General features: G+C 40.9%; 1 protein-coding gene across 1 annotated transcript in view; it reads right to left on the bottom strand.

Annotated features, from left to right (window-relative positions):
• GRIN2B (glutamate ionotropic receptor NMDA type subunit 2B) overlaps positions 1 to 24882 on the bottom strand; it is a 277553-nt gene that overhangs the window by 172207 nt on the left and 80464 nt on the right. The window contains exon 2 of the mRNA XM_008707015.2: positions 461 to 1059. Within this exon, the coding sequence (XP_008705237.1) occupies positions 461 to 1059 (599 nt within the window). The remainder of the gene's footprint in view (positions 1 to 460; positions 1060 to 24882) is intronic.

Below are 24882 nucleotides of genomic sequence, written 5' to 3' on the forward strand. Positions count from 1 at the left end.
TATGCCCATTGTGTCTTTTATGGTGGTCAAGTATGTGGGGCCCGCAGAGGCCTGGCCACAACTCCAGACTGAGCCTCTTCCTTGGATACTGACTCTGGACAGTTTATACCTACACACCTAATCTTCTTGAGATAAAATGGAAGCAACTCTGAACACCTGCCTAGTAGAGCATTGCTTTGAGGGTTACATGAGGTCAGACCTGCAAGATGCTTGAGTAGCACCTAGTGCATAGTAAGTGATCAGTAAGTGGGAGCTGTTGTGTAGTTCTTAGAACGGGAACCCAGCACAGCAAGCTTTGGATCTGAAATACTCCCACCATCACCAACAACTGCCATCCCAGCGGCCGGCCTTCAACCTGACATCTTGAACTGCTCTTCCCAGCCCTTCCAAACCTCCAACCCCAGTCCTGAAGGCCATCCCCTCACCTCTGCCATCAGTGTGCCCTCCGTCCCACACTCACCTGTTTAGCATGTTGGACTGGTAGATTCTCTTCTCATGGGTGTTGTAACAACTGCTCTTGGGCTCAGGGATGAAGCTGTGTTCGGACAGCATGTCGGAAGCAGCGGTGGTGATTATGGCAATTCCATCCCTCACTCTGGCAGGGAGGCCATAGTCCCATTCATCATAGGACACAGAGATGAGCCCGGTGGGGAACTCTGAGGGCACTGTGTCCGTATCCCCTGCCACCAGGCTAGGCACAATCCATGTGTAGCCGTAGCCAGTTAGCCCTACGGAGTTAGCGACTTCAAAGATGTAGGTGGCTTCTTCCTTAGTACAATAAAGAAGAATGATGGGGCTTTGAAGTTTCTTGAGCTGGTTCTGGATCTTAGAATCTCCATCATCCAGGGACATGTCCAGCAGGAGGACTTCCTCTAACTCCCAGCCCACGAAGCTGTTCTCGATGGTGCTGCGAATCTTGTTTACAAAGTCCTGGTAGCCAGGGAAGTAGGTGGTGACGATAGAAAAGATGTACCAGTCGTACTCTTCCATGATATTGAGCATTACAGAAGCTTGCTGTTCAATTGATGGGCCAAACTGGAAGAACATGGAGGATTCATCCTAGAATAGTAAAAAGGTAAAAAAAAAAAAGAAAGAAAAGAAAAAAACCAAAGATGGTAAGGGAAAGTTTGAATCAATTGTATAGAAAGGATTGTGTTCATTATTTACTTTTTCACATGCCTTTTTAAATGGGATGTTTGAGTTGCAAGCATTTCTAATACCTTTCTTCCTAAAACTACCTCCTAGATTCTAGGGGGAAAAAAATCAACATAGATCTATATTCGCATTGTCTGAAATCTTTGGAGCACAGGGCAGATCCCTACAATCAAATATGTTAATATTTCTATTGTGAAACAGAAAGAGTTGCATTAAGGGGGATAAAGACTCTAAATGGCCTCACATCAGTTCAGGTCAGGTTTCACTGTCAAATGAGTTCCAGGGATACACAGGCTTTTTATTTTTTGAGCCTTCTGAACTTATCACAACTGTGGATATATATCACTCCGAGTGAATAAATGGAAATGCCACCCATCTAGCCTTAAACCTATGGACGGAGGTGGTATAAGCACACTGGCCTAGCAGGTGGGTGGTACTCAGGTATGGATATCAAGGAGAAGCACATGGGAGTAGGTCAGTCTATTTTCTATAAAGAGATAAATGTTGAATTAATAACACATTGAGTTTTTCGTCTTCCGCTGTGATAATGAGATATGCAAGTTAGAGTAAGGCGCAAACAAAAATTGTATCTAAGCTACAATCAGACGGACTTGGATTCAAGCTCATGTATGATTAAGGTTTATTTCAGAGCAGCACATAGATTATTCTTCCTCTTACCTGTCTAATGCCACAGGTCTCAGTCTGACCTGTGTATTATACACATAACCTCTGTCAATTCTGAGAATCTTGTTTTTCTCCCTCCTTTGAGGGAGAAGCCATTTTTAAATTTCTCCCATTTTAAGCTGTATTTCACCTGCTGTTCTGAGATGTCAAGCCCTGCATTTTATCTCTACCTTCCAGCTAGAAGAGTCTGAAACAGCGAGATGAAGACCCTCTCGGCCTTGTCCTTCGTTCTCAATCCATTTTCCCCTGACTTCCTCCTGGGTAATGGCATCTCTTTTCTTGTCAGTGCCCCTATCTTTTATCCAATGGCTTATCTCCATTTTAGAACAATCCAGGCGAACAAAACCGTGTCTTTCTAAAAGGGGCAGTTCTTTTCTATCCCCCAGACTAGAGCTTCAAAGTACAGTCATGAGAGACCAGGCTTTTAAACAAAATTATATAGTGATTTCTTAGTTCAGGAAGATATTCTTGTACATCTGAGAAATTGCTGAGTATTTGGGGGGCACCCACTATTGGAAAAAATACAGGTTGGGAAATATCCAGCTGGTATCCAGAGACCCTGATTCAGCAACAAAAGCTGCCAGCCCCTTGGCTCTGCCAGAGCGATGATTACTTCATATGGCTTGAACTTTTCACATTTCCCACAGGCAATCCAGAAGGAAACAGAAGATCCTTAGTCATTTGAGGGCAATTCTTCCTGCTAGGGGTAGAATGGTGCTTTTCATAGCTCCCTCCTCTGGCTTAAACATCCGGTCAGAGAGGAGCCTCATGGGGCCAGGGAATTCAGAGAAGTAGAGCGGGTAGGGCAGGGAGGATGGGTGGGGAGGAGTGGGAATTCATTCAGAATAAAATAAGGACTTCATGTGTGCTTATTCTGAACTGCGGCCAGCCCCTGCCCCCTGACCCACCTGCCCCTGGTCTCCTACTACAACGCAAGTGCATTTCTTCAGGTAATACTGGCTTTGTCCTTAGGTTATAGGATTATAGCGGGATTCCAGGACAACAAAGTTTAATTATTCCAAGACTTGTCAGAGGTCTACAGAGAACCACAGCAGGAAGGGAAAGCCAGCGACAGAAGCCCCCCCCACACCTCGCTGCCCAGAAAGGCTTTAGAGAAAAAGCTATTTATTTTCCTGTTACTTCCGAACATTTCATTTGAGGAGTCCCAAAATTCCCTTTTTCAACCTGAGTTTTCGCAAAACCTAGTGGATATAACAAAGTGACAAAAGCTTCCAAATATACCTTAAAATGTACAGGCTACGGGTGAAAGGAATCCCAAGTGTAAACAAAGGACTTCAACCCATTTTCTATAATAAGGGAACATATCTTATCACAAGGAGGTTCTTGAATATCCACAACTCTCCATCTATTGTGAGACCACAGCTGGTTCAAATACACAGGGAGAGATGGCCCTGAGAGATAAACCATGAGGGTCCATAGTAAATGAGCCCATGCTAATGAAAATTAATTTAAAAGAAAACCAACCTAGTATATACCAACCCTACCACCTTCTCTCTTAGTCTTCTCTTAAAACCCTCTCACAATTATAAATGGGCTCCTAAAGAAATCACCAGCTACTAAGTGAAGAAAACCAATAATATAAGGTAAAAGTAAGAAGAGAGAAAAATTAATATGGCTCCAGCTCACCCCCTCCATACCCTCCTCTAACTAATCCTATCATCCTCCACAATCATCCTTTCTGACTCCTCTCTCCCATTGATGCCCCGTTCAACTTTTTATCTTGCCAATCCTTCATTAAATAAAGGATGCCTTACATGGCTATTTTATCTGTGGCACTAAGAAGAGGTTAATGAAGCCAAACAGAAATCAAGAGAGAGAGTTATGGCTTGGGCAAATGTTTTCTAGTATAATGAGTGGTCCAGTGTTATTAATTTAGTTGATACATCAATCTGCTGTACAGCAGTTGGGAATGGGACAGCTCTTTTTCAACAAAGCTTTGGGCTAACTATAAGTTGCAGGCAGTGACAGGCTTTGCAAATTATGGCCGAAGCCACAAATCAAAGAGCAATCTTCGTGTGTGCATGGAGTGGAAAGGACTGGTGGCCACGCATCCATCTTTGCAGGCACCCAGCTTGCATCGTGATCACCACAAGAAGTGTCATCTTCTAGGATGAAGGACAGGGGTATAATTCAGTTTGCAGCTTCCCCACTTACATTTTTATCTCCTGATGAAGATTTCCAGTCACACTTATTGCATGAATGTACTTCTTCACCTTGCCTTTTGAGCATCTTTAAAGCATTCGTGTACAAAGGGCCACCACGACCGAGATAATTAACACAGGGAAGATACAATTGTACAGTAGACCCCGTCAGTCTAGAACCATTACGTTGAACCCCTCATCACTTTGGTGTTTCATGGTATTTACTTTCTAATAAGAAGTGAAAACGAGTCCTTTTTCATTCTATTATTGGTCTCCAAAATAGAGTTAGCAGTATGTGAGGTTCCTCTTCTGCATCACCCAGAACCCCTACAGATCCACTTCAGAAATAAAAAATTAACTGCTGCAGCTGCTGATAATGCCCCTGGCAACAGATTTTAGCTGCCAGACCGCTCTGGGAATTGAATCTCTCCAGCTGATTGGCCAAAGTCATGCCCCCTTTCCAGGACAAACTGTCCTGAATGACTGCTTGTCATGCAGTATAAAGACCTTGTCCTCTTGCCTCGACTCCAGATACCTCTGAAGGGTCAGTCAATTTTCAGAACTTCCCACAGGGTTGGCTACAGCTTCCATTAACACTACATCACTTCTTTACTTCTCCCTCTGCCCACTTCTGCCTGATCTTTTCTTTTCATAGAGATGATCTCAAGAGCACTCCCTAATAAACCTCCTGTATGCTCACCTTGGTCTCAGGGTCTGCTTCCCAGGGAACCCAACATGAGACTATTCAGTTCCCTCTTTCAAAACGGAAAAGAGATGGCCTTAAAAGAAAACATAATATCTATTTTCAAACACAAGAAATGACCTAAAAGTCAGGAAGACAAGTCTCTTCCCATTAGTTCCAGAGGAGAAAACTGGGACTAATGAGTAGAAATATTAAACGTCCTTATTCGGTTCAACAGAAGAAACAGGTGTGCAACAATTATAGCTCTTTAGAATGGAATGAAACTCATAAAGTAGTGAGTTCTCTGTTGCTGTAAGCATTTGAACAGGAGCTGGATTATTATTTGATAAAGAGATTCTCCCCAGCACTCTGCCTGGAAAACATCACGCTCACCTTTAAGGTCTAGTTCAAGTGTCAGGTTTTCATGCATATCATCTTTCCTAACTTCCCCAGGTAAGTTAGTTCTCTTTGCCCTGTACTTTTACAATACTTTGTATGTGCCTCTATCTTAATATTTATCACACAGGAAGCATATATGCCTCCCTCCTCCCACTAAAAAAACATGTTTCTCAAGAGCAGGAGCTGTGCCTTATTCATCTCTGGATCCCTAGGTGGCATATGAAAAAAAATGGCTTTGTATTAATATTAAAAAAGAAGGTTCCTTTATTGGGTGAGAGATTACTGAAATAACTGATGGTCTCATCTGGTTCAAATTTCATTCCTTTTTTTTTTTTTTTTGTTCCAAATTTCTATGCTGATGGCACATACTGGCCTCACAGAAATCAGCTCTGCCTGAATAGAGATATAGATAGATATAGATATAGATATAGATATAGATATAGATATAGATAAATCACTCTTTTACAAAATGTGAGGGCATCCCCCTTGGAGCCAGGCAGAGAAGCAGAAAATACTAGTGGCCCCTTCCTTACTCCTCTGCCACAAATTTCTTGAAAACATCATCTATACTCACTTCCTCCAATTCCTCTTCTCCCATATGATACTAACTCCAACCAGACTTTTAACTTCACTAAAACTCCTCTTGTGAAAGGCAGAGGTGACCTTGATATTGTCAAGTCCAATGTCCATCTGCAATCATTGTTAGAGTCACTAACGTACCCTCCAGACTGAGAAGACACCTTAATGCCAAAACACAAAGCAAACCGTTCCATACCATTTACACAAGAGTTTTGTTTAGAGTAAGTTACTGAGAGGAATGGGCAGACGGATGATCCACAACTCTACACAGCTATTCACCACCCCTATCCAGACCTCAATTCCCAGCTTTCGTGGAGTGAGGAGCATGGTGGTGAGATCACAGGGTAGTCATCTAAAGTGACTCTATCTGAGCCACTTTAGATAGAGATCTAGAGGATCTCTACTAGTTATGTCAAGTGGTGCCACCTGTGCGTCAGAGGCGGGCGCAAGGCGTAGGGCCAAAAATGGAGTCGGTGTTGTCAGCACTCCTGCACTCATCCTTTACCTATGAGGAGCATTTGACATGGCTGATCACTTGGCTCCTAGCTAGGCTTTCTTTCCTTGGTTTCCAGGGCTTCACATTCTCTTGACCTTCCTCCTAGCTTACTGGCTACTATTCCTCTGTCTCCTTTGCTGGTTCTTTCTCTTCCCTCTGACCTTTTAAAGCTGAGTCTCCCAGGGTCAATCCTTGGTCCTCATGTTGTTTCTATCAACATTCACCTCCTCAGAGATCTCATCCCATCTCCTGATTTAAATCCTATTTATATGCCAATCTTTCTCACATTTCTTGCTCCAAAACCTCAAACTTATGTATCTAACTACCTATTCTGCATGTCCACTTGGATATCTTAGAAACATGGTCAGCATTTCCACAATTGGACTCAGCCATTCCCATTTCAGTTAAAGGCAAGTCAATCCCTCTGGCTCCAACTCCTCTCTTTCTCTTGACTGCTGACCTTCGAAATGTGTCTAGAACACCAACCTAGTTTCACCAGCTCTGTCTGAGCCACCAACATCCCTCAGCCAGTCACTATAACAGCCTGCTAACTGATCTCCCTGCCTCTGCCCCCTTACCCCCTACAAACCATGCTCAAAAAAGGAGCAGGATGATCCTTTTAAAAATTAAATCATAAGATGTTTTTTCTGCCCCAAACCCTCGATGGCTTCCCAATCCACTAAAAAGAAAATGCCAACACTCTTGATTTGGACAGCCACTGCCCCACGGGTCCCATCCTCCCATCCTCTCACTCTGCCTAGGGACTCTGATCTCTCTTGAACATACACACTCCTGCTCCAGACCTTTATTCTAGCTATTTTCTCTGCCTGGAACCATCTTCTTCCAGCTACCCAGGTATCCACATGCACCTGTTTCAAGTCTTTGCTAAAACCTCAACTTCTCAACAAAGCCCAATCCTGGTCCTACAACAGAATACTAACGCCTGCCTGACCCCTTATCCTGCTCCATTTTTTCTTGTTGCCTTAGCATTTATCACCATCTGACAGACTACATGAGTAGTTTGATATGTTTATTATGAACTTACTGCCTCTTCCCAACTAGAGTGTAAACACCAGGAGGGCAAGGATCATCACTGTTTGTTCACTGCCACAATTCAGTACCTGAAACAGGGCCTCAGTAGATGCTACTTGAATTTAAAAATGTAGTAACTGATGTTGCAACCAGATAATCTTCCATTCCAGTTTACCTTTGTTGGCTTTCCAATTGAGATTATGTTTTTCTAGTATCACAAAGTCTTTTACATTATTCAAATCTGAGCACTTCATAACATCATAGGGATTAGGATCCTGCTAGAACATTAACATAGAATCAGATTAAATAAATCTGATTTTCCTTCTAGTCCTTCCTCCTAGTATATGAGTATATGAGTTCTCCTTTCTAAATTAAGTTCTTTAGGAGGATCTGTGTTTGAGAAAAGGCTAGAAATGCTAGACTATCTGAAAACTTTCTCCACTACCACCAGATTTAGGAAATAAGTATGGAAGGTTGCCCATCTGCCCTAAGATGGGGTGAGAGGTGAGGGTTGCCCACCTGCCCACCTACTCCTAGCTATTTCTTCTTTTCTTCTTTCACACTAAGCAGAGTAGAAGCAGAATATGGAGGACAAAATCTCTTCTCTCCCAAATAGGGGAAGGATGTTCTCTCCCCACCTAACTCTAAGAAACTCCCTTCTTTGGGGACTAGAAATTCTGATTCCACACTATGGTTTTTCAGGTGACTAAGGCTGCCGGTGTTAGCTACTGCGGGTGGCTTTGAATAGTGTCAGAGTTTTGTGAGCAATGCCTTGCAAGATAGGGAAAATGCCTGATGTTCTCCAGCCTTGCCATTACTCAGAAATATCATGACTGAGACACGTGACGGAAGCTCACTGGTGGAGAATCAGGATCTTTCCTGCCTGCTAAATGCCAGATCCATTCTTTTTTAAACCTTTGCACACAAAGGAGAACGCTCTGGGTTTTCAAAAGCCCAGGAGCAAAAATTCAAGCAGACTGAGGTAGTTTAAGAACAATTCTGTACACTAAACAACTCTTGCAGAAGCCAGCATTCTTTTTCTTACTTGCTTTTTCAGAAGATAATTTGGCTTTCTCCTTGAATTTTGCCCCATTTTGTTCCATGACTGAGTCTCCTTCTTGGATGTGCTTCAATTGCTAAGTGTAAGTCACAGATGAGAAGCAAACTAACGGTATTCACTTTGAGAATGCCTAGAAGGTTCTTCCCATTCCAGAACTCAGAGACAACATAATAGCAAGAAGAAAGCTTATTATAAGCCAGACAGAGGGGGAAATAAAAGGGGAAAAATAAAAAGGCAGAGTTCCTCTCACTAGTATACCCAAATGAATTACAGAATTAAGTAAGGGAGCAAAGGGCTTGGCTAGTACTAAGAGAACTTCTAGAATGTGTTCGCGCTCCCCTGTAAGGTATCAGGACTGCCAAAATCTTAACAAGGCTATTTCATTTCATCTTAAATTAAAATTCCTTTCTATGGCCTACTCCATTATGCACATCAAAACAACTCTCAGGTGGATTGGCTTGTATTTTTATTAAGAGGTTCTTTTCTATAAAAGAACAAGCTGACAAGTTCAGCAACAATCAAGTTCGGTGGTTGAATGCAAGGGAAGAAGGTGGGGGAAGGAAAAGTTGGGAAAAAAATGAAATGGAGAGAGAAGAAAATAGTGTAAATATTAAACTAGCAGTATTTGTTAGGCAGTAAGATTATCAATATCAGACTGTATTTATTTAGGCGAATTTATAAAATCAAGTGTGGGGGACACCTGGCTGGCTCAGGTGGCACATGTGACTCTTGATCTCAGGGTTGTGAGTTCAAGCCCCAGACTGGGTGTGGAGCCAACACTAATATCGATCTGGGCATTTAACAGGATAAAAAGAAAGGCAACATAAAACTAAACAATATAACCAAGGGAAAACAAAAAAAGTATTAGGTACGAAATAACTACCTCCCAAACTGCCTATGCCTTCAAAGTCTTTCCGCTTAACTTGAGCCAAGGGGGTAGAGTTTACAGAGAATTGTGATTATTAATGAAAGGACAGGGTTAAATACAAGCTGGTGATAGTACTTGACATACTAGCAGCATTTTTCAGAATAAAGATGTTGACATTTGTCTCAAATAAATTAACATTCCCATCTCTTCATACATATTTGATCAGAACATCACATTCACATACCAATGGGAGTACAGAAGTGGGAAGGTGCTCATAGGAGGGGAATGATAGAAAAGGCATTTTGTATTTGATCAAGTGATGAGTGTTAGCACCTCATTTGTTGCCGAAAATAACAAAAGCACTCGTTCTAGACATAGTGACTATGTCCATACACATGGGTCTTTTCAAGAGATCTCTGGAAAACAGGGAGTTATTGTGCTTCTGTCCCTTTTCCATATAGGAAGACAAAGCATCCCTGAATTTAGAATTTGGGCCAACCATGCTCATTTGGCACAGGTTAACAAGCCATTGTCTCCAATGGTAGAAAGAAGTTTTCTGAGAAGGCTTTTTGCACTAAACATCCAGTGATGGGTATTCCTAAGTCCCTGGATTGGAAAACTGATCACTGCTTCCTCACATCAGAAAAGTATGGCTATTCACAATCAACGCGGCTTTGAATTTATTCACATCTCCCAAACCAATTTGCTCCTCCATCTAAAAGAGGCAACACATTTCGAAGGGCTCTAGAAATGAAAATAAAATTGCATACAGGCATTTTAAATATATATATACATATCTTCAAGAGCTCGTCAGCACCTGACTATCTTGGCCTCTCTTAATTGTAGGACTTAGAACTTGAACCACCAGGCATGCCTTCCAATCTTTAAACTGGGACTGGCCAAGGACTCTCCTCACCTATAACATCTTCTAGAGCTGATGGGGCTCCTCTAAACCCAGAATTTGGTGCAACTGATGTGAGCCTGGCTGAGTACAGACATGTCCACCCAGAAGAAGCCTTCCTTCCTAACAGCCTCACCATGGGTCCAATCCAAAGGACTAAGTGTCTTCCTCATGGTCCTGAGTTTTATTCCATCACTTTTGGATGAGGTTCCCTACTCAGAACTTCCAACTCTTCTACACAGTCCCTGAAAAACTGCCAACATCCCTGATGCTGGCCCCTATTCCCTATTTCTGCAGATGCCAGCTGAGGTCTGACACCCCTTTCCTGACTTTAACAGTGAGATGATTAGCACATTAGTAGTGCCAACAGTTTGCTGCTTTGTACATTATTATATCAAATCCCTGTATAGCCACACCAATCTGAATCATACCAGGTCTCTCAGAGCTTGCTGGCCCCCATGCTGTGGTAGGCAGCCCCCTGGTGGGGTTTATCCCAGTCTTCCCAGCTCTCTGACCTTCCCTAGACTCACTGTTCAGATTCCAGTATGCACGGCCTCAACAGAGTGAACATGTCCAGTATTTGACTGGCTGCATCCAAGTTGACTTGAGATTGTCTTCAGTTTATACTGAAAATTGCTCTCCTTTTCCAGATTTATTCAACTCTTACTTTTGCTATGCTTCATTTATGCCTCCTGGTTATTAGCACTAAAAATGGACCCTTAAGAGTTCAGAGTTCCTAACTGCTTACTCTTCATTTTCTTTTCCTCATGCTCTGGATGGCATGGGGATATAAGTCTCACTGAGAGTACAACACAGTGAATTAGAACCAGTACCCAGCTCCTCAACTGCTACAGAGAGAAACACACTAAGACTATTTTTCTAGCCACCCAATCTTGTCTATGATTCCTTGAAAACAACCTGTGTGTTTTTTTTTTTAACCCACACAAAGAAGGAATACTTGATTTAGAAGGTACAGAATACAGCAGATGCAGCTTCAAACTCACTCAAGTGTCACTCCCTCTGGCCCAGCCTGTGCCCTGTGACTCAGTGGTACCAACTGTGCCAACATTTCCAGAAACCACCTTGTCACTGCTATAGTCAACACTGCAGTCCTATCTGAAGATCTTTCCTTCTTTGCCTCCTTTTCCCACAGTCCTATAGTTCAATGGAAAAGGACCCCACTGGAATGTACCAAGTGGCCTACACCCTCAGCCCAACCAGTGTTTCCATTCTTCTCTCTGGGGTCTTGGGGAGGTAAAATGCTGTCAATATCTTATCTTCACTCTGGAAGATTGGCCAAGTGAGGACAAGCAGCAGCCTTCACTCAAGAGAGCTATCAAAGTTGGCGAGATCCTTCCTGCAAATAAGAACTTGGCAAGTAAACAAATGGCCCATTCTTATTTTGAAGTTTGATTATTTGTTTTTAAACCACATTTAGTGGTCTCCAGCATTTCTACAGTGCACAGCATTTCACCTAAATACTTTTCCTCTGACAGGAGCATGCAAGCAGGAAAAAAAAAAAAAAAGCTCTTTAAAAGAAAATGGTTGGCATTTCAAACAGAAAGCAGCGCAGAGCTTTCTGGAAAAGAGTCATTGTTATAATCAGATGTAGCATTTATTAATCTCTAATCTGGATCCTTCACGGTGGGGCTTCTGCCTATGGATGAATCATCCCAGACAAGTATGAGTCTTATATACACAGTCTCATTATCTTTAGAACTGGCAGTAGAGAAATTCACCTGAAGCTATCAGGTTCACATTAGCTGGCTGCTGAATCCCGATCCATGCTAACAAAACGGGGGCATCCTTATGGCTCAGCAACGACATTTTGACATTAATTCAGTATTGCTAAAAGGTGCCAATATGCTAATCTTTTATAAGCACAGCTTATTTAACTCTCCATTAAATAATTCCAACCCAAGATCTCAAAGAACAGATATTAACCAGAGTGGCTTGAGAAGACACTAGTCCAGCTTAGACAGGTCTGTGATTAAACCAGTTTGGGAGAATGTGAGGTAGAACTAGATTATTTTGCAAGTCTTCAAAGAGAATTCCACAGTTTTCCTCAGTTACTTAGACCAGTGGCAATCTTGACTTTCAGAAATTATTCCCTATGTCTATCTTGATTCCATCATGCCGCAGATTAAGCCCTTTGACTCTCATGCTTTCCTTGATGAAAGGCATGTATTAGGCCTTCAGAATTTTTATGGAACTAAATCAAACTGATTTCAAGATAGATGATGGCTTGCTTCATCTATTACAATACTTACTGGGTCACTTATAGTGTATTAGATACTATTCATGTATTAGGTCAATTAATTCTCACATCCCTGTGAAGTAAGCCCTGTTACCCTCCATTTCACCAATAGAAAAAGTGAGCTTTGGAGACATTAAGTAACTCACCCAAAGTTACTGTTGGTTTGAAAATCTGGCTAGGTGTGACTTCAGAATGCACACATTCAACCACTGCACCATACATCTTCAAGCTTCCTTTAATCGTCTCTGTAAGCTACATCTGAACCATCTACACTTCCTATTTTGTAAATCACAGAATGAATGATCACAGTCATCTAGTTAAATTCTACCTTCTCCTAGTAATACAGATTATTTTCATGAGCTCCTTAAGCTTCACTCCTATGCATCCATTCACTGGCACATGGGTACTGTTAACAAGTGACAGATTTGATGCGTGTTATTATCCTACAGTATCCTTCTACTGGACATCATACAATCTGTTCTCTGTGATCTTATTAATTGTTTGTTAATCAATCAAACATATATTAAATACCTATCAGGTGCTATGGGAGGTAGAAATGAAGTGTAAGTCATCATCCTCATCCTTAGTGTGAGCTGATTGGAAGATAAGAACAAAATATACCAAATAATCGATGACCTTCCTAAGTTAAGTGATCACAGGAGTTTCAGAATACATCACGGAATGATGAGAACAGAGGGCAGTACGGCTAGACGGTTTTATTTCCTAAGCTCTTTTGTACTTATCTCTCTCCCTGCCAATTCTCCCACTAGCTCTGTGCAGTCAGCAAATTAAACACCCATGCATTTCAATCCAAATACGACTGTGGATAGAAATATAAGTAACACTGGCCTTGAACTCAGCCTTAGATTTGTCCTCAGGTGGATGATGAGCGTCTGATGTCCACTATCTCAGGCGGCATGCAGGGGTTGATGGACATACCGTACGGTATCATATCCACAGCACTCTACAGTCTAAATGAATTATATATAAATCTATCTGCTTGATCTATCCAGCCTTTCATTTTCATCTCAGAAGATTGGATTAGTATGACAGGACTTGTCCTTTATGAAGTCAGGCTATCCAGTTAAAAAACTTTCTTCTCTCCAAATAATTCCAAATTGATTTTGTTAAGATTTCTGTTCAGCGTTCCTCCAGAAAAGCCAGGGGAATGATAATTCCTAGTCTTTCCCTTCTCTCAGTGTATTTGTTTTCTTGACACTGATTTCTTCCCCCTTGCCTATCTAATAGTTTTCAGTAATTGTGCACATTGGTCAAGAGGTCAATCACTTTAGTGTTCCTTACGTAGAGATGACTTAGGATTGCAAATTTAAATCCAAGCAACTCACAAAAGCATCCTGATACCAAACTTTCTCGAGTTCAACTTGTTAGTTCCTGTGCCCTATTCACTTAAAAATACATAGATGACTACTAGATGCTATCAGTTCTCAAAACTGCCTCCAAGTCTATTAAGAAAGCATGATATTCTTTTTTTTCTTACTTTCTTACTGATAAAGCAAATGTATATTCTAAGATCTCTTATTCTTGGCCTCATGAAATTGAATGGATATACAGCAGCAACGGCATTCCTGAGTAATATCACAGTAACACAGTTTCTCACCATTTTTCCCAAAAAAAAGAGGACACAATCTGACCCAGAGGTCCTTCCAAGTGTAAAAGGGGTGGGACACAATGTCCTCAAGAGCTCAGTGAGTGCAGAAGCTCAGTAAGGAACTTTGGTGATGAAAGGTAAATTCATCTCTCCTTAATTTTCTCAACTTCTTAATCCTGAGAGTAACTTGCAGGTTCTCTCTCTTCTCCTTCACATAAAGGCAAAGATCTCCCGCGTTGGTCATAGTAAAATTTTTCAGATACATAATTGGCTTTATTTATTAAATATATTCTAGAAGAGGGTTTCCATGTTGCTCAGTGAGTAACTTCTAGAGGCACAGTTAAGCCTCCTTCTTTGATATGTCATGGAGTATATCAATCACGCCTAATTTTTCTTTTAGATTAACCTCCCCTGCCCCCAGGCTCAGCTTCTCTTTGCACAGCACAAGTACTATTCACCAGGAGTGGATGCCTGTCCAGGAAGCAGCCTGTCCCTAAGCAGTCTGGGCCTGATCTGAAAAGAAAAGCCCAGCTCATCAGACTCTCTGTCTCTCTCAGGAATCTGAACCAAAACCCAGGAAAGCATGGGCGGGTCTTTTATGTATAACATGAACTAGATGAGGGTCCATGACAAAGCAAGGTCATGAGCACTGTGAAACAATGAGAAAACAGAAGCTATGGGATGGCAGAGGAAGCCTGAAGTAGAAGTCATGTGAGAATCAGAAAGACTTTAAAATACAGACCAGATGTCTTCAAGAGAGACCCAGCAGGTAACCAGCCTGGAGTGGTCTTAGTTCCTCACAGCTTTCCAGCTCTTTTCATGAACAGCTCCCAATAAATTCCCCTGTATTTTGTTTTTGTTTGGTTTGTGTGGTTTTTTCCTTCTTTCTGAAACAATTTAGTTGGTCTTTGCTCCTCCCAATCAAAAGAGCCTAACTAAAAATAAAAAAGCTGCCATGAGTTACTATGTTCTTGCTTTATATCTTTCGGGCTTAGAATTTATTCTACAGTTTTCCACTTTCATAGGGAAGATATCTTCCTAGATGACCTTTACCTTGGTGAGAAGCAGTGCCTAGCCTGAGACTACTGGAGCAGAAAAGGTGGCTGCACAGAGTTCCCTCTAGTAATCAAGGGATTCACATAAGACCCTGCCCCCAAGGCCCTTCTTATTGGTGTTAGTTCAGTACGTAAGACAGGGCTAACATAGAACTGGGCACAGCATGTCAGTACAACTCACTTGTAGATAAAGTCTAATGATTTACTTGATGGCTTGTAGTATCCTTGGAGATAAAGAATGTTTGCTCTAGCAAGCTACGTAAGATGCTTAATAACAAAACTATATCCCTTTCACACGCATTGAAAGGGTTAAGAAGTTGCTTGCAAATGTGCCCCCAAAATAAAGAAAAAAAGCTGGCGGATGATGTCAGGTACCACAGATTATATGCAGATTGTACACGTACGTTGAAAATGAGCAGAGCCACATAACACAGTGATGAGACAGCCACCTCCATGTGCTCCAAGGCCACCAGGACCCACACACAGTCTACTGGGCTTTGTGGAAGGCTCTTCCTGCAACATCAGGCCAACTCGTAACAGTTCAGGAAAGGAGCTATTTATTTTATCTGAACTTCTATTTTGTTTGAATTTCTGTTGATCTGCATATGGATCCTGCTTTCTACAATATTAACTACATCTCATTCCCCACGGTTGCAAGAAATGAAATTATTCCCACCTTGCCCTTCTTTCTCCAGTACCATTTTCAGTACACCCTGAACAAAACTAAATTCATCACAATCTTCAACTTTTCCTCATTGTACCTACAGCTGCTCTGTACTCTGTTCAAATCAGTTCATTTCCCACTTCCTTTTGAGTTTAGGATGGAGGACCTGGCTCTAAGCGTCAAACTTAGTGCGTTGTCTTCTGAACTCCCAGGCATCTTATATGGACCTGTCTGTCCATGATCACTTCAAAAGAACTGAATGTTCATTGACTTTGACCAAATTTGGCTCATTCTGAGGGTATCAGGAAATAACAAGGTAAAATATTAAGTTTACCCTCTGTGCAATGGTGGTTGAGTAATTGTCAGAAAGACTCGTTTCTGACATGTATAATAGATTTCACTGAAATTTGTGGTGTATAAGAAGGTTACAGTGTTTTTTAGCACTGAGATTAAAGGTCAAGTAAACTTTAACTTAGCCTTTAGGATTACCATTTCAACACAAAGCTTGCAACCAGAGCTTTGTGCAAAGCTCCCAACTTCTCAGGCATATCCCTGAAAGGGCAAGAGTACACACTGACAACATTCTCACATCTTCTTTCATCTATCCAGCCACTGGTGTTTGTTTAGTATGTAACAAATGCCTAACACAGAACTTGGCACAGCAAGTCGGTAAAATTCACTTGGAGGGGAAGTCAAATAATTTACTTGATGCTTTCGAGTCTACTTGGAGATTAAAAACTATTCCCTTTGGCAAGATATGCAACAGATACGAACAAAAACATATCCCTTTCTTAGGCATAAACTTACAAGGTTTTAAAAGGAAGACTTACTGGGGCACCTGGGTGGCTCAGTCAGCTAAACGTCTACGTTTGGCTCAGGTCATGATCTTGGGGTCCTGCGATCAAGCCCTCACAGTGGGTTCCCTGCTCAGTGGGGAGTGTGCTTCTCCCTCTCCCTTTGCCCCTCCCCATCACTTGTGCTCTCTCACTCTCTCTCAAATAAATAAATAAAATCTTTTTAAAAATAAATAAATAAAAAGATTACTAGGAAGTCAAGGTTTAAAAAAAACAGAAAGTAAGAGAAGCAGCACATTTGGGCTATGGAAAAAGAACTGGATTTGGAATAAAAAAAATTCATGGATGGGACTGGAGGAGATAATGCTAAGCAAAATAAGTCAAGCAGAGAAAGACAATTATCGTATGGTTTCACTCATTTATGGAACATAAGAAGTAGGAAGATCGGTAGGAGAAGAAAGGGAAGAAGGAGAAAGGGGGGCGGGTAAACAGAAGGGGGAATGAACCATGAGAGACTATGGACTCTGGGAAACAAACTGAGGGCTTCAGAGGGGAGGGGGGTGGGGGAATGGGATAGGCTGGTGATGGGTATTAAGGAGGGCACGTATTGTATGGTGCACTGGGTGTTATATGCAAGTAATGAATCATGGAACTTTATATCAAAAACTAGGGATATACTGTATGGTGACTAACATAATATAATAAAAATTATTATAAAAAATTCATATTCAAATCTAGATACTTCTTAGGTGTGTGATCTTAGAGAGTTACTTCATTTATCCAACCACTACTTCCTTCTAGAAAATAAAAGTGCTAATTCTCAATTTATAGCATTGTAAAGAGGATCAGATGAGGCAATACAAAGGACGCTGCCTAGCACAGTGCCTGACACACAGTCAATTTTCAGACACATGAAGCATGACTCTACTCCCCACACATGATGGCTAAAAATATAAGCAAGGAAAAGTTTTATTTTGTACATATTTACAGACTGGTTGACAAATTCATCATCCTTTTTATGGGCCTTATTGTCCAAGTATCTGTTCTATTTGATTAAATACAGCTTCCGAGTTTGACTGGACCCTCAGTACAACCCAGAACAGCATGCGTTCCTAAGTTGTCCCTTTCCAAATATGTAAGAACAATCTACACACAGAATACTTGAACTAAGAGTTAGAGGAGATAAGCAGAAATAGTAAGTTTAAATTCTAAATATCCAGATCATTTAAGACAGTACATTTCTATCACAGGCAGCACAACAGCCTTGCAACAGATTTGTTTTTTCTTTTACAAATCAACTAATTTCTAAATATCTTCACAGATCTACAAAAATAATCACGAACTCACCAACACTATTCCTCCTCATCAAAACCACCCCCGGCTCTGTACCTAATGTATTCTCATTTAGCAAAATCTCAAACTCTATTCTTACCAACCCTCAATGGTAAAATAAACAATCTCAGGTCCATTCTCTGGAAGGGACCCAGTGATGTCACTGATTACAGTTGTGAGGAAATTTCACGCTCGAAGACTAGAATAGTAGGAACCCTTGAACAGCTGGAGTCCAGTGGGGGTGCTGGGTTGGAATTGGATGGTTAGAACTGCAGAAGTGACCAGTGTTCCCACATTCCCATCCGCAGGCACAGACTCCCAACCACAAACTTCACAAATTCCTTCCCATTTAGCCATATAGAAACCACAAGGCTCTATGAAAGAGACAAAATTTTCTTTATTCAAAGGCCCGAATTTTCCTTGTTTTTCCCAAATTCAATTGTTACATTATCTGAAATAGCTAATGCTCTCAGTTGTGACTTTGTGTGTGCATACACCTGCACTGTGTGTACATGTGCAAAAAAAGGCAGAAGGGAGTCAACACAGAAAGATCTATACATAGAGAATACACATCTGTTAAATACATGAAGCAGGTCATGGTGACATAGAACGAACGTAACATTAGTAATAGTGGTTGGCTGCTTCTTCATCAAGGTGGACACAGAGAATCGCTTTGGAAAAAAAGTCTGCATCTTCCCACAAGCACCCAAAGACTAATAAACACATCCTCTCCTTGGGGAGAAGTAAAAGACTTTCAGAGCATAGCAAAAGTATCATTCTTGGTATGGACAACACTGATCTCTGGAGAAGAGGTGGGGGAAGTAATAAGGAGTCAAAGATCCTATTGGGAGTTCGAAGGTTCAAACTTCTTCAAAATTACTAGAAACTCTTCTGTAGATTGATATAGTTCAACTGAGACAACTGACAGAAAAGGAAAATGAGGGACTCCTCCATGAGATAATGGGGCATCTGCAATATGAACCCACCTCTATGTAAAGAATTAGAAGTTCACGAAGGAGGACCAGTTTCAACACAGTATAGGGCTGATTCTGGAAGTCCTTCCAGACATAAACATCCCAGAAGAGTGGACCTATCTTGGGATCAGTGAAGGAGAAAATGAATACAACCTGAAATATTGCAAGCCAAAGACAAACTAGGAGAAAAAAAAAAAAGTCAAGGTCTACCAGTAGATTGCTCAGAATGTGCAGTTCTCTTTCCATCTGAGGTCTAGAATCAGGCTGAACCATGGCCTAAGTAAACTCTTAGCGTTCTTGAGAAATCTGGCATGGATATTAGGGAGACCTTCAAAGGGTGAAATTGTTTTTCCTGTTAATTTAGGAGAGAGTTTTAACAGCAAATCAAAAACCAAAAGATGTGACCCTTCTTTTTACCCAAGCTGATGACTGGTACAAATGAGTAGCAAACCAGTTACGCACATTAGATAAAGATAGAACCACTTTGGGCCCAATTTAGTTAATTTTGCAAGTGAGTTTTTATAAAAAAGTGAAAAAACAGAAGTGTAATGAGATGAAAGGTAAACATCCAGGTGGGTTAATTACGGCTCATTAGCTCAATGTGGGTTCAAGCCAACTTGATCAGAGAACACTCATACCTGGGATAGAAATTAGGAGTAATATGGATGAGAATAATGAAATTGTTGAGTCTAGAACAGGCATTTAGTCTGATCTTATAGGCCTTAATTGGAGGACGGGGGCCTAGCAGAAGGGATTAACACCCACTGGGTTACTAATCTTGCAAGGTCAAATGTACAAAGTAAGAGTACATATAATTTAGAAATTATAAATTTATACAATAGAGCTAATAAAGCAATGCTTTGCTAAAGTCTTTTTATCAAGAGCTCTAGTTGGGGAATGTGTTTTATGAACAGTCTAACCTTAAATACTTACTTCTGAAGACATAACATGCATTTAGTTATTCCTGAACACACACTCCTTGGAAGACCCTTTCCTAAACACTAAGGAGGATGCAAAATGTATGGGAAGCTATCCCTTATGGAAAAGAGTCTGCAGTTCTGACACCTGGAACATGCAAACAACAATAATGCAAGTATAATGTCATTATCACAAAGCGAATGAAAATAAATGTCATGGTGCTTAGAAGTAAAAGCATCCCCTGTGAGCAGGAATCAGGAACATTTTCATGGAGGAGAGGTAAGATGATGATGGTGGTGGTGGTGGTGGTGATTATTACCAGTTATTTGCAGGGTGAGAAGCCAATTCTTATAGTGGGAACAGCTGAAGTGTAAGTAAGTGGGGAGTTAGCTCTGAAGATAGTAAAGGTTCTATTAGGTTGTTCCTCCAGCAGATATTTATCAAGGACCTCATAAACACCAGACACTAGATGAGAGGCTGGGGACAGAGACAGGAGCTTCTTGCCTAAGCTTTCATGGTCTGGCAGAGGAGCAAAAAGTAAACAGTAAAATAATATAATAGGAAAGCCCTCCACTGCAGGAGCCCTGTGGTAAATTGTCTAGGTTGGAACAGAACTCTACCACCTACAGGCTATTTGTTACCTTACGCAAGTTACTAAGCCTCTCTTGCCATGGCTTCCTTACCTGCAAAATGGGTCAGCAGTGCACCTGACTCATAGGCTAAATCAGATGATACCTGTGAAGTACTTGTGTAGTAGTAGACACATTAAGTGCTTAGTAAACAGTACTGCGAGGGATATATTTGTTTCTGCTTCTCTGTCTGCATATCTGATGTCACAAAGCCAGTCTCTTAGAAGTAGAATTAGGAAAGAATCAGTCAGGGATATTAACTTTTTAAAAGTCATTAATACATTTTTACACATTGTTTTCCAAAAATGTCATATTGTTTCACACTCTTGTAAGCACGGTATGAAAGTGCTGATCTCACTATACTCCACAGTTAATACAGTCTTTAACATTTTTGCCAATTTGGTCAGTGAAAAATGATATGTCATTGTTGGTTTAATTTCCATATTTTTCATCAGAGGGAGGCTAAACATTTTTCACATTTATTAGTCACATATATTTTTCTTCACGTAAGTGGTATTCCCATTTTATAAGAAGGAAACTGGGAATTCTGCTTGTGGAGTTTGGACTTAGAGGTAGGAAATGTGGAGTCTGAAAATTAAACAGGAGAAGGTGCCACATGGTTCGGTGCCTTTCCATCACTGGCTCCTGGGGAAATTTCTCCTCCAAAGTCTTGTTCGCCTTTCTCCTTTGTTACCCTTCCTCAAAGAATGCTGATATTCAGAATACAGAATATATGCAACAGATATTTAAGGAGCTAAGTATGTGCTTGTAGCCCACATGTCAGGTGGTGCCTCCTACTCTTGGGCAGTCTTATTGACTTTGGTCCAAATATCAATTCTTAGACCAGAATAGTCGAAAAATCTTTCCTAACTTCTTACATCCAACCCCACTGGCGTATACTTTCTTCTCAGTCTCTCTCAAGTTGCTATGTCTGTCATGATTGTCTGCTACTGTTCCACCCAGCCGGTTAAATATCAAGTCCAGACTTAACTGGTTTCTGTATAAAGGGGGAAAAAATCTACCTCTTTCATCCATCCTGTGAGCTTAGTGCTTTCATGTAAGATTTGGACAGAACTAGGGACGGGCCGCATTGATTGCCAGAGGGGACTTCCACACTCTTGCTCTCCCGCCTCTTCCTCTATCACCCTCCTATGCTTGGAGATTTTTGGAGATGTTTTTATTTATACCTTGCTCATTAATCTCTTACTATATCAAGCAGAACCTTTTCTTCCACTCTGAAATCCCTGAAACTCAACTTCCACCCCAGATGGGTTTTTCAAGTTGTTTCTTCTGAAGAATATATTATTCTCTCTGAAAAATGTTCTGGAGAATACAGCTTCCTCTGATTATATTACATGAGGGTGCAAACTATATGAAATTAGAGAAGTTACAGGTTATAGTTTTCCTGAAGCATGGATAATATTCAAAATATTTAACAATCGGTACCTTCACCAGCCAACCAGGACTAAAGGTGGCCCTAGGGACAGAGCAGGGTCTTGGGCCCTTGGTCTGTCAGGTATTAGCCCTTTATGCTGACTGTGGGAAAGCCTGGAGGAAGGACTGGTGTACTCACAGGCTTCAGAGCAACTACGCTTTATCATACATCATCTATTACCAAATAGTATAAAAGAAGTTCCATAGTTTAAAGACTGTTCAGCCACACTGGTGCTCACTAGCTGAAACTGAGTCCAGCAGCTCATCAAGAATCATCTTACTCGATCCCATTTTATTTAACTGAAAATGTTGCTCCATCTCTCCCCAGTCTTCCTTGTCATAAAATCACCCCAAACCCATTATTTTAGGTTATCCTGCCCTTGACTTGCTCATTTACTTTGGTTTTATATATTTTGATCCAAGACAAGTGCTCTGAGATTTTCTGATTTCTAGGAAACCAATTCATTCTTGACCAAATAGTTTCTTTTAATTTCAGGGAGGAATAAACCCCTTCCCAGTTACCCACATTGACTCCGTATCCTTTTCAGTTTCCAGATATAATATATCCTCCCATCCTTACAGGACCCAATACAACTTACAAACTGCTCTGCTCTGTAACTTTCTTCATTCCTCGTTAACTTTATGGATATTACAACACTCAAGTCTGTGTATCTGTTTGTTGCTACATAGCAGTCCTTGAGCGCTAATTCTAGAATGGCACCATCCAACAGAAATATAACTTGAGCCACATATGTAGTTTTAAACTGCCGAATAAACACAATAAAATAAGTAACAAGAAGCAGGTAAACTTAGTTTTCATATTTTATTTAACTCAATACAGTCGAAACAATATTTTAATGCATAAGCAATATAAAAATTATTAGGATGGGGCGCCTGGGTGGCTCAGTCATTAAGCATCTGCCTTCGGCTCAGGGCATGATCCCAGAGTCCTGGGATCGAGCTTCGCATCGGGCTCCTCTGCTGGGAGCCTGCTTCTTCCTCTGCCACTCCCCTGCCTGTGTTCCCTCTTTCACTGGCTATCTCTCTCTCTCTGTCAAATAAATAAATAAAATCTTTTTTAAAAAATTATTGGGATGATTCACATCCTTTTGTTCATATAAAGCCTTCTGTCCCCAGTGTATCTTTTGTACACACAACACATCTCCATTCAGACTAGCCACATTTGAAGTGGTCAACTGATACATGTAGCCAGTGGGCTACTGTGGGACAGCACAGCTTTAGAGCCAGACTGCCTAACTCAGCTACTTAGAGCTCCGCCACTTCTGAGCTGCTTCATCTTGGGTAAATAACATCTCTGTGCCTCAATTTTCCTCCTGTCAAAAGGTGATAATAATAGTATACACCTCATAAGATTGTTATGAGAAATTCAGTGAGAAGGGACAATTCCTGGAATATAATAAGACTTCCATAAATGTCCGCTGCTGTTATCACCAGCATTACTTTGCTATTGCGTCTCCCAATATTACTATCCGTTTTCCAATTTTGTATTCAATATCCAAGAGAACTGATGTCACCACATCTAGGAACTTCTCTAAGAACTTGTTGCCCAGTCACTGCCTTTTTCCAGTTGGAGAAATAATGACTTAGAATGGTCCCATGTCCTTAACTGATTAAATGATGCCTATCCTGGCCTAACATACCAAAGGTAACGCAAAAGTGAATTTAGCCCAGTGCAGCCCAAGCACAGAAACAGTGAGAGGTACAATTTTTATTTATCTGGCGTCTGAATCCTTAATCACCACAGAGCTGCTTTTTAAATCAGTCTCCTCATTTATGTAAGCAGCTTCTATCTCTATGCCTGAATTCCAGCCAGTATTTCATGGCGGTTTAGCCAAAGAAAAGCATTTACCATGATTTACCCTCCCAAATATTACAGAATGTTATTTATGTGGCCTTTAAGCAGGTGCTGTATCCATCCAGTCATGGCTTCATTTCAACAATAAATGGCAGATGCACCAGGTTTCCCAAAACTCTTAAAAAAAAAAATCCTGTATATGCCAGGAGAAATGGGAATATTAATGACTGGAAAGTTGGGATAGTACATAGAATGGAGGGAAGGAAAGCTAAAGAACTCAGTTTTATTAAGGGTGAAATTGTTAACAGAGAGCAAGAGTTTATAAAATTAGAGGGCAGGAAAATTTATAGAGGAGAAAGTCAAAAGCCAAGAGTCAGAACTAATCTAAGAGCAAGAATATTTGCAGATCTAGGTTGTAGGATATGATTTGTAGAGAAAAATGGATTTTCTTCAAGGCTCAGAAAAGGTGTTGTAAGAGCAACTTTGCCGCAAAATATAAAAGATGTTTACATAGGTAAGTGGTATGGTTTATGAAATTCGCAAATGGAAGAAAAACCGTGGAAGCCACTTCACATAGTATGCACCTATACTTTATTTTTCCCAAGAAGAAATAGGTCCTGATCACAGATGTGGCTAAATATTTCAGCATGACACTCAATAATGGCCCTTATGAAATCCTGGTGAAAAGATGGAAAAATAGCTTAAAGGGGTATCTCTAGATAGGATAACCAAAGGATCCTTACTGAGTCTGGCGTTAGTTAGCATGCCGGGAGAAGAATGCTTCAACAAATTTATAAAATATGCACATGACAACAGAGGAAAGAATCAAACTTCAAAAATATATGGCAGGCTAAAAAGTTGAGATCAGCTTCAGCAAATGGTACTGAACTGGGTTACATTTAAAACCCAACTCCACGAAGAGCATGGGGAAGGCTTGGCTTACTTTGGATCTCAGATAATTATGAACTTGAGAAACCAGGCTGTTGAAGCAACTAATACAATCTTAAGCTACTTTAATAGAAGAACAGCATACCGAACAAGGGAGACGATCATTCTACTGGATTCGACAGTAAACAGAACACCGGGATGAACTGATCATTGGTACTTAGATCCAATGTCCAGCATGAAACATATGACAACAATTGAACTTGAGAACGAGGTGAAGAAATTGAGGCTTTTTAGTTTGAAGGAAAAAAAACTCAGGGACTGCCTGAGAGTTATCATAACTTATCATACCCGAAGGCAGCCACATGGACAAAATAGTGAAAGTAACTCGAGAGGGGAGAACAGGACCCTCAAAATGGCAGTTATAGCACAGGAGATTCTGTCTCACTATAAAGAAAATCTTTCACATCTGAATGAAATGGATTCTCTTGGTCATC

Source organism: Ursus maritimus, unplaced genomic scaffold (assembly GCF_017311325.1).
Source record: "Ursus maritimus isolate PB19 unplaced genomic scaffold, ASM1731132v1 scaffold_26, whole genome shotgun sequence".
NCBI classification, from domain to species: domain Eukaryota; kingdom Metazoa; phylum Chordata; class Mammalia; order Carnivora; family Ursidae; genus Ursus; species Ursus maritimus.